Genomic DNA, 10,347 nt, shown 5'->3' with positions numbered 1-10,347 from the left:
CCTTGGACCTTCTTGCCCAGACCTGCTGTTCACGGGCCACAATCCCAGCTCTCCTGGACTTTCAGGAGCCTATGCTCAGGTGCCTACCTGATGCCACCTCCGAATGTCATCATATCACCAGCATGTCCAAAAGTGAACACTCCCTCCTCCCTAGCTCTGCCCCTAACACGCGTTATTCTCACCTCTAGGGACTGTTACCCCAGTAAACTGGGTCACTCGACGTCCCCTGCCCCGTGCTAGGTGGCCTGGGGTCCGCAAGGCAGCTCGGCCCCGCTTTAGAGCACCTTCAATAAGGACAGGCAAAGTCTACCGTAAGTGACCACAGGTGCCACAGTCTGTCTACCCATTCAAACCACAAGTCTGCGCATCACGTGAGGACCCTCTGCTGCCCCGGGACCCTGCTCCGAACGGGAATGGCTGGGCGCCCGGCGGGGGCGGGGCTTGCGCTCTGGGCTCGGGATTGGGTAGTCCGGCCGGAAGGGGGCGGTCTTCTAGCCCGGAAAGGCCCGGACTTCCCGGAGGCGGCAAATCCGGAGGAGCCGCTGTCGCCTTCATGCTGCCCGCGGACTGCTCGCGCCGGTGAGACCCACGCGCAGGGAGGGAGCGGGGCGGGAGGGGGCGCGGCGCGAGGCCGGCCGGGGTGCTGAGCCGCCGGTGCGCCCCTCCCAGGCTGGTGGCCGAGCTGCGGGACGCCCTGGACGCCTGCGCTGAGCGACAGAGGCAGCTGGAGCGGAGCCTGCGCGTCTCCCGCCGGCTGCTGCGGACCTGGTACGCGGACCCCGAGACCGCCCGGCCAGGCCTCCCTCGGGTCCTGGGAACCCCTCTCGGAGCCCCCGGACTGGGGCACCGCCGCAAAGCCAGGCGGCCCCTTTGGGGTCCCTTGCGCCTGAACCCTGCCTCTTGGCCGTGCCATGACTGTACTGTGAAACTTCGCAGGGAACCAGCCGAGACCCCGGCTCCGCAGCCAACCCCAGCGCCAGAAACCAGTGGAGAGGCCCCGTCTCCGGGTAAACTTCCAGCACCCACCTTCTCCTGGTGCCACTCCTGCTCTGTTTTCCTGACAAGCAGTGGTGAGTGACCACTGCACGCATGGGTCTTTGGTTTTTGCAGAATCCACACCCAGCTCTCAAGACCTCAAGGAGCTGGAGCTTCTGACCCAGGCACTGGAGAAGGCTGTACGGGTGAGAAAAGGCATCTCTAAGACTGGAGAAAGACACAAGGCCCTCAGCCTGAAGTCTGGGTCCGCTGCCACTTCTGCCACCACAGCCTCTGCCCCGTCCCGGCCTTCTGGCCAGGCTAGCTGTCGAGTCTCAGAGACAAAACCCCCCAGGGGCATCCAGCAGACTGTGGTGCCTGCTAGGGGCCTCCCTGAGTCCAGGCTCCTGTCAGTGGGGGATCGCACCCGTATGGGGAGAGGATCCCGAGCCACCAAGCCTGGACCAGGCCCCAGGGACCAACAGATACCCCCATCGGCTGCTCTTCAAGCCCCAGAAGCTTTCACACTGAAGGAGAAGGGGTAGGTTTCCCAGACTCTTCCCGGAGGAACTGTTGTCTCTTCTAGATCAGACCCTTGCCGGCAGCAGGAGTCTGGGATGTGGGGTGACAGGGAGGACAGGGCATTGAGCCCGATGCGGGCCAGGGGAGCCTCCAGGGTGCCATCCCATGAGACCCATGCCCCAAAGCTGGCAGGATGCAACATCACTAGGGCCTGTCCAGTAACCTGTTGTCTCATCCATATAGCCCAGGGGCTCCAAATGGGCTCTGGAGAGCCCGGGCTCTGCTCCTGGTTCCCTCTCTTCTCTCTGCCAGGGCAGACGTGGACTGCTGGCTCCCACAGCCACTCTGGAAGCCCTGTTCGGGGCTTGAGGGGGGCAGCCCCCAGAGCGCGGCTTCTCTGAGCACTGGCTTCCCTGACAGGATCCTGCTGCGGCTACCCATGGCCTACAGGAAAGCGGCTTCCCGGAACTCCCGGTAAGGCTGAGCGTCAGCTGGGTGGGGCTGGTAGGGGAGACCAGGGAAGTGTGGACAGCGGGGAGGCCGAGGCTTCCCGGCAGCGCAGGGCCTCCTCGGTAAGACTTTTCCAGCAGGCCCCTCTGCTTTGTTGGCTGGGTGGGACACTTTCCGAGATCAGCTAGGACTGCCCTCATGACCTTAGACTCTGCAGGCTTTGAAGCTAAGAGACCCCGGGTCCCCATTTGTCTTCTCTGTGGAGCAGAGAATGATGGTATCAGCTTCAGAGAGGTGTTGTGGGGGTTAAACGCGACAGTGCCTTTCAAGTGTGTGCTGTGCCTGCACCCGGAGTTCTTTACCATTGTCCCAGGGAGGCTCCGGTACCAGTCGCTGCCAGCCTCTCTCCCCTTTCTCCTTCAACTGTCTCTGGGTATTTCCGAGAGTACGTTGGCTCTGTCGTCTCTTCGTGGACAGTGTCCTCTCAGTTTTCTAAGGCCTCCGGAGGTCCCTCCTGGCTTTCAGCAGAGCCAGACACCCCTAACTGGGGCCCCTCCCTGGCCCTTCCCTGCCTCCTGAGGCCCAGCTGGATGGCATAACTGCGTCCCTCTCTGGTTCCCGGGTGCCTGCGTGTCCGTCCCAGCCTGTGGGCCCAGCTCAGCTCTGCACAGACCAGTGACTCCATGGATGCCGCTGCCACCGCCAAAACCCAGTTCCTCCAGAAAATGCAGATGACTGTATTCTTGCCGGGCTTGTGGGACCCTCCACGGTGGGGGTGGGGGGTGGTCCTGGCTCTGAGCCTGGTGAGTTTCAGGAGCCACTCCAAGAAGGGCCAGAGCCATTCTGGGGCCCTGTCCTCGGTGGGAGGGGGAGGGGGGAACCTGGCCACAGAGCAGTTTCCCTGACCCGTGTCCAGTCCGGCGGGCCCGGCTCTGGGCTCGGTGCTGCATCGGTGGAGGCCGAGGTGGGGCTCCTGCGGACGGCCTGTTTGCTGCTGAGACGGCGAATGGAGGAAGTGCTCTCGGCAGGTCAGTGGGCCCTGCTGCGTGTCTTGGGCCGGGGAGGGCTTGGGACTGTCGTGGACCTGACCTATGCTCTCCCTTGACTTTTGCATAGACCCTGCTGACTGCATGCAGGAGTACCGCTGCCTGCTTACCCTGGAGGGGCTGCAGGCCATCACGGAGCAGTGTCTCCACAGGCTGCAGGAGCTGCGTGCAGGTGAGACCCCCTCCCCACCAACACACACACCCCTCGGTATGTGCTGAAGTCTTGTCAGTGGTCGAAGTCCTGGAGCCAAAAGGCAGCGTTAACAGCTGCTCAGGAGCCAGGACACTCAGGGCAGGTCCTTTCTGGAGCCCCCCCCCCCCCCCCCCGAACTGTCCCACGGGACCAGCCAGAACTGCCCCCCCCCCCGCCCCTCCCCTGATGGGCCCTGGCTCTGCGAACAGTCGGCTTATTTTCCTAGTCACTGAGGGTGGCGTGTGAGAAGCAGAGACATACCGGCCCCTGGCTTGCTTCGTGTCACTGGAGATGGTTTTTCACGGATAACGAGGCTTCGTCTAGGAGGCAAACCTTTGACTTTGCACTGCCCCCCAGAGGCAGATGGGGAGGAGGTCCCTGGCTGCCACCCCATGAGTCCACCTTCCCCTGCCTTCACAGCAGTGGTGGGACGGCAGCTGGGGCCGTGGCCTGTGGGGAGACGCCCCGGAGCCTCACTGCCCTGCGGAGGAGGAACAGACCCTCTCTGGAGCCCCCAGCTTCTTCTCTACTCCAGCACCCAGGAGTTGCAGACTCTAGAGGCCCTGAGGCTGCGGTTGGCCATGCTAGACCAGCAGATCCACCTGGAAAAGGTACTTCCGGAGTAGGGGCGTGGAGACTGGGCGACGGGGGAGCCGTGGGCTTGGGTCCATCTGAAGATGGGGCTTCTGGGCTTGTGTGCATGCTGACACAGCATTGGCCCAGGGGCAGAGCTTTAGAAGGTGGGAGGGGCTGGAACACATGCCTGAAGCCCGCCCTGGAACTGCCTCACGGGCGGGCGGGCCTTCTGTGAGCCCTCCCCAGACAGGGACAGGGCCCTCCTGAGATCTTAACTCTTCGTTACCCCTCAGGTCCTGATGGCGGAACTCCTCCCCCTGGTGGGCACACAGGGGCCACACTGGCTGGCGCTTTGCCGAGCTGTGCACAGCCTGCTTTGCGAGGGAGGGGAGCGCTTCCTCACCGTCCTTCGAGATGAACCTGCCGACTGAACCTTTCCCGTGGCCGGCTGCCACCCCCGAGCCCCGTTCCCAGGCCTCGGGACCCTGGCATGAGGGTGACCTTGTTCGGACACTGAGACTCTTGGGAGAGCACTCCCTGCCCCCCACTAGTTAACAGGGACTGAGAGGATTTCCGATGCAGAGATGGTGGACCCACCCTGGGGAACCAGCTCTCCCAGGTGGGTTGAGGACAGTCCCCTGGCTCTTCCCGAGGAACCCAGGGCCCTTCTCACAGCAGCTAAAGCGAGTAGTCAGACCTCCGCTCGGCTTCGCCTTCCCCAGGCTGAGACCGGAGGCCTTTCTGGGGCTTTTTGTGGTACTTCTCTTTCTTCTCGCTTTAGATCTATAAGCCGCTTGTGTGACATTAACACTACTTTGGCAAGTACGTATATTGAAATCACGCTACGATGGGACTTGATGTGTGTTTTTGCTCACCGAGGCGCATCAGGTGTATTCACTGAGAACACGTACCGAAGGGAGGGAAAGGCCACTGAAGGCGAGCAGGACTGGGGACTTCTGCCAGCATTGGCCCCAGCACACCTGAAACCCCTCCCTCCAATCCCCTAGACTGTACTGGGCTCTTGGGAAAACACAAAAGCCACAAGCCTATATCAGAGTGGGTGGGCACCGCGTGGCATCTGTGCTCACCAACCCCACAGCTGTTGCTGTGGCCAGCGTGGGCACACTCCCCCCTGCCTCCCCTGCTGAAGGAATCCTTGCTTTGTGGAACAAAAAACAACTTACAGGTCAAGGTCACGACCTCCGGGTTTAAACCAGTCACAGGGTTGGGCTTACTCTTAATTGCTGCTGTGGGACTTTTAGCAAGATTCTCAAGGGCCCAGCGTTGTCCTCACTGTCATTCTGGGGTTAGTCGTTGGGAGAGGTAATTGAAGAGACGTGACCACCCGTTGACCCGTGAGCTGGATCTGGGCAGCGGGAGGCTCCTCGCCCCCTCCCCTGTCCTCGGAATGTGGGTTCCACTTGCCTCGTCACTCCCAGGGGCTGCTCCGAGGACACAGCCTTGAGGTAGTGACGTGATACTTTAAACACCTGCACGGGGTACACGGCTGAGCCCGCTGAGGGCCTCCGCGACATCAGCCTTTAAGCTCTGGTGGGCGGGTGCCGCAGCCCAGGACACGTCTTGTAGGTAAGGCCCGTCTGCTTGTTGACCCCGCCACCTGCCCGGCTGGAGTGGCCTGCCTCCTCCTTCAGTCTCTCCCTGCCCTCTGCACGTGGGGGCCAGTTGCAGGTGACCCCCAGATGCTCCCAAGGAACCCGCGCACCCACAGCAGTGGTTATTACCACTGTGTCGGGGGTGAGGACAGATTACACAGTGCTGGGCCCTGGTGAGGCCTGGGAGTCTGGTGTTCTTTAAGCCTTTACTGAGGGGCGCCTGGGTGGGTCAGTCGGTTGAGCATCTGACTTTGGTTCAGGTCACGATCTCATCGTTTGTGAGTTCAAGGCCAGTATCCGGCTCTCTGCTGTCAGCATGGAGCTGGCTTCAGAGCCTCTGTCCCCCTCTCTGCACCTCCCCCGCTCATCTTCTCTGTCTCTCAAAAATAAGCATTATATTAAACAAAAGCCATTACTGATCACCTATGCAGAGCACAATCCTCAGAGCTGGGGTATTGGCCCTTTGTGTGGACAGCGATGAGCAATTAGGGAATAAAACCAGCCTCTGCCCCAGGGGGATCCAGACCCAGGAAACCCCTGGAGATGCCCCGGTTTCCTGAGAGCCGATGAGGGGTAGTAGGTATGGGGGAAGGACCGAGTGATGTTGAAGCAGCCTCGAGATAGCTCTGGGCCGCAGCAGGAAGTCCTTCTTATAAAAGCCCCCACAGTCCCACAGGCCAGAAACCTTGAACATGGAATGCCAGGTTTTGTGGCCTGCTGGGAACCAGATGATAGACCAATGTAGGAAACCTAAACCACTCCTCATTGTACTGAGGGGCCTCTAGGGACTGGAATAGCAATGTCCACTGCCCAGGGCAGGAACAGAGAAGGGAAGCCAAGAGATAGGGAGCCTGGGGACAGCCACCCCCCTCTCCTGACCGCTGTCATCACTGTCTCCAGAGCTCATGCCCAGTTACTCTGATCTTCCTATCCAGGGTGAGTCCCACCACCACCCTGTCACTGGCCACCCGAAAATCAGTTTCCATAACCAGTGGCCTCCACCAAAATTATTTAATCCACCAGTTCACTGGGTTTATTGTGCACCTTCCCTACTGGACCTTTGCCCCATGAGGGCAGGGGTGCAGTCCACCTTGATCCCTGGCCAGGCCCAGATGGGTGCCCAAAGGTTGTGGACTCGACCCACCTATCAGGACCAGTCCTGGTGATGTCTTTGTGGAGGGCTGCCCTGCCCGCACCTGGGCAGGGAGGTGACCCCCCCGTAGCGTCTGGAAGGATGAGAGCAAAGGTCTGGGTAGGCGCCCCCTCTAGATTGCACCCGCCCACCCAGATTCAACGCCAAGCCAGGAGGCGGCAGCGAACTCCTCTCCTCGGCGTCCCGGTGGCGTCACCGCATCCCGGGCCAATCCGCACTGACGTGGCGGTCGAGGACGGGAGTGGGGACTGCGCGGGCTCCCACACCCACCCTGAGCGCGGCCCCCGCGTCGGCGGCATGAGCGCACCCGAGCCCCCACCGGCGGCCCCTGCCGAGCCCCTCGCGTCCCCCGAACCCCCCGGGGCCCTGCGAGCGCTGCTTTTGGCCACCGGCGGCGTGGGGGGCTCCTGGCCGCGCTGCGTCCTGCCGTTCGGCGTCGTGGCCCTGGTGACCGGCGCCGCTGCCACAGCCATCACCTTCTCGCTGCGCGGACCTCGCCTGGACCCGGAGCAGGGCGTGGCGCTGGCCGCGCTGGGCGCGGGCCTCGGGCTCCTGGCCGCCGCCTTCCTGTGCTGGCACGCGCGGCGGCGGCGGCTGGCCGGGCGCGCGGGGCAGCGGGAGCCGGGGACGTCCTGAGCCCGCGCGGGCGGCCCCCTCCCCAGCGAAGTCACCGCGAGCCGGGCGCCTCCTCCCTCCGGACCTCGCCACGGCTGGGCGCGCGCAGCGCAGCGCGCGGGTGGCGGGTCGCGGAGGCCCCCTCCTTCGACCGTTTCTTCCCGAGCCCTTAGGAGGCCAAGGGCGTGCGGGCTACGAGACATTTCCCTGTGCTCTCCCCTCTCGCCTCTCCCCCCTCCTCCCAATGTTGCTTTTCAGGGTTCTGCTTGGCGTGCAGAGCGGGTGGCGACCACAGAGAGAGCCTGCGTGGCACGGGGGCCCTGCCGGGGATGCAGGGTGCAAGAAGGCCACGGACTTGGCGGGGGCCGCGCTCCCGGTCGAGGCGCAGCGTGCCGTACGCCCCTCCCCCTGCTGTCTGTCCTCACTGCTGGGTTGGAAGCCCCTCTCGCCATAATAGACGCTCAATAAATGTTTGTGCCATGTGTGAACGAGTTGTGGCTTGCAAAGGTCTGGAGGGGACAGTAGGTCCTGGGCTAGGCCGGGAGTGTTAGATCAGTTGGCCTTTTAAGGGAAAGACCCCAGCCCCCTGAGGCCTGGGACGTCTGGCCCCCTGGGCCCCTTCTCCCCTGGATGGGTTCCCCGCCTGCCCCAAAGCCAGCAGCTGTCACTCCGACGGGGGGCGGGGGGGACCGTGTGGTGGGGATGGGAGGACTGTAGTGGCCTGAGAAGATGCCGGGGGGGGGGGGGGGGGGGGCAGGGAGGTGGAGCTGCTTCTAAGGTGCCAGAATGGGGCAGGACCGGCTGAGAAGGTGTGACAGGCTGGGGACAGGTCAGCCAGCCCTCCGGAGCCATGAGCCTGCACTGGGGGCTGGGCTTAACTCTCATCAGGCCATCTGCCAGGGCCATCCTAGGGGCCAGAAGAGAATTTGTGCAGGCGGGGGGGGGGGGGGGGGGGGGGCGGGCGGGTCATTGCAGAGAAGATGTGGGGCTGCCTGCAGCCTCCTCCCTGGGGAGCTGGTGGTACCGCCGCCCTCTGGGCCCGCAACTCGCAGCTTGCTAACAGGGATGAACACTGGCAGCAGGCTGAGCCCTGGGGGCCTCTTTCCACCCACACCAGAAACCACCAGATGTTCTGCAGCCCCTCGCCCGACTCAGGAGGAAGCTGGGCTGCAGACAAAGCCTGCACAGGCTGGCCCGGAGCTGGAGGGGAGCCTGCTCCCTGATTTCCTTTCTTCCCTCCTGCCAGGAGTCTTGAAGCGCACTCAGCCAGGGGCTCCCTGGAAGCTTGTCTCAGGCTCTGTGGAACCTGCATGTTGGGCCTGGGCACGACTCCCCACCGTGGCCAGCTAGTCACCCAGAAGGTTCTATTGCAGCCTCTACTCTCTTGCCAGGGCTCTGCTCATCCCAGGCTGAGTTGGACGCTGATGACCAGAAGGGATGTTGAAGGGGGTGGTTGGGAAGGTGCCAATTCCAAATGTCACTCATTCTGGAGCAGGATGTGCTGTCAGCTCCCTTATTCGCGCACCTATCTGTTGTTGAGGGGCGTGTTTTTTCATCGGGAAGTTGAGGTGAGGTACTGTGGCACCTGTTCTGTGGGGCAGAGGGGACCCGCAGACTCCCTGCTGCTGCCAAAGGTGAAGGGAGAGAAGCCAGCAGCCCCTCTGGCTCAATGCTTCCCAAGTCTCCTGTGATCTCATCAGCCCCTCCACCAACCCCCCCCCCCTGCATTTGTGCTGGAGGGTGCCTGTCACTTCAGGTGCCCCATCACCCTGTCTTCATGCTGCTCCCTCCTCTTCTCCTTTGGTTTCCCAGGGGAGGTCCCAGCGTCCTCCTGTCCCTCCCCTCCCGAAGAACACGAAGGTTCTGCTTCCCCCTACCCTCTCCTTGTGGGTGCTCGCAGTCTCTCTGGCCTGGCTGCAAGTGTGGCTCTGCACACACAGACACATCTGCATGGCGTCCTCGTCCTCCGCCAGCTGCAGGGCCTGGCCAGAGGTGAGCCTGCCATCTGAACCTTCAGGACTCAGACTTTCTCTCAGGTCACACATGTCCCTGTGTTCCCTGGCCCCCGTGCACGCAGCTGCCCCTTCCTGGGATGCTTGGCCCTGTCCATCAAAGACCTAACAGGGGAAGTGGTCTCTATCCAGAGGAATCCCTGGTCTCTCTTGGTTGGGTCACTGTCAGCTGCAGCTGCCCTTTCCCCACCTGATGACCAGGCTGCCCAGCTGGGCTCCCACTTCAGGTTCTCTACCCAGACCTGCTGGGAAGTGGGCCAGGCTCAGGGGTTCTGACGCTGAGCCATCTGTGACCAAGCCCTCCCCATGGACCAGACTCCACTCCCTACCCTGCACAGGGATCCTCAACTGCTGACCAAGCCCCTGAACCCCAAGGAACCCTATTACCTAGTGGGCTCCCCGGCCCCCACACACGGCTCCACTTTCTCCCTGCCAGCTCTGGGGGCTGGACCCATCATGGCGAGGCAATCAGACAGAGACCCAGAGATGCTTTGGGACAAGAGTTTGGCCTGATCTGGGGGTTGGGGGTGGAGGGGGTATGCCAATTTCATCACTTAGGTAAGCTCAGCTCAGACGGGGAGGATGCATCCTTCCTGAACATAAAGCAGGAGAGACTCCAGTCTGTAGAGGCCCTGGCTGCGTCCAACACCTAGGTAGCTCATCAAACCTCCCCAATGGCTCAGCAAAGTTGAGTCACAGGCATCTGTCCAGTGAAAAAACTCAGTCTCAGGTTAAGGAACCTGAACCACAGGACTAGAAGTCGGAGCAGCTTGGATTCAAAATCAGACGTGGTCCCAAAGGTGCGGTTTTTTTCTGCTCGTGCACACCACTGCCTTGGGGACATCCCATAACCACCAGTTCTGCTTGGCTCCCCCAGCGCTGAGTGTTGCCTGTAGGGACCCAGGGGAGCATCGGGGCACCAGCCTTCAGATCCAGAGCCCAGTCTGCCAGATGGGCCTGAGGGAGGAGGCGGCCAGACCCCCGCCCAGCACGTGGCACAGCCCCAGGAGCAGTCGGGGCCTGGATGCAGGCCGGGGACCCTGCTGGGTGGTCCCCCACGGGCTGCGTGGCTGAGCCGCCCCCTCCAGACCCCTCCCGCCAGCCGCATTCCTGGCTCCCCGGCCCCTCCCCCGGCTCGCGGGCCTCCCAGCCCCCTCCCCCGCTGGCCCCGCCAGTGTCTGAATCTGCTTCT

General features: G+C 62.7%; 1 protein-coding gene across 3 annotated transcripts; it reads left to right on the top strand.

Annotated features, from left to right (window-relative positions):
- The first annotated feature begins 495 nt into the window (after positions 1–495).
- On the top strand, positions 496–5,797 carry TEDC2 (tubulin epsilon and delta complex 2). 3 transcript variants are annotated; one of them, XM_060648157.3, is made up of 10 exons: positions 496–579; positions 670–768; positions 937–1,007; positions 1,111–1,516; positions 1,918–1,971; positions 2,591–2,684; positions 2,864–2,975; positions 3,064–3,165; positions 3,607–3,797; positions 4,056–5,797. In XM_060648157.3, exons 1-10 carry the CDS (start codon positions 554–556, stop codon positions 4,191–4,193), a joined length of 1,293 nt encoding a protein of 430 aa, XP_060504140.3. In that variant the 5' UTR covers positions 496–553; the 3' UTR covers positions 4,194–5,797. The 3 variants fall into 3 exon arrangements, with proteins under 3 accessions (XP_060504140.3, XP_060504139.3, XP_060504138.3); XM_060648156.3 differs by having other exon boundaries at positions 1,810–1,971; positions 3,610–3,797; XM_060648155.3 differs by having other exon boundaries at positions 1,810–1,971.
- The last annotated feature ends 4,550 nt before the right edge of the window (positions 5,798–10,347 follow it).

Source organism: Panthera onca, chromosome E3 (genome assembly GCF_046562875.1).
Source record: "Panthera onca isolate mPanOnc1 chromosome E3, mPanOnc1 haplotype 2, whole genome shotgun sequence".
Taxonomy (NCBI): Eukaryota; Metazoa; Chordata; class Mammalia; order Carnivora; family Felidae; genus Panthera; species Panthera onca.
The sequence above is the reverse complement of the archived record's forward strand: the minus strand, read 5'-3'. Positions and strand labels throughout refer to the sequence as shown.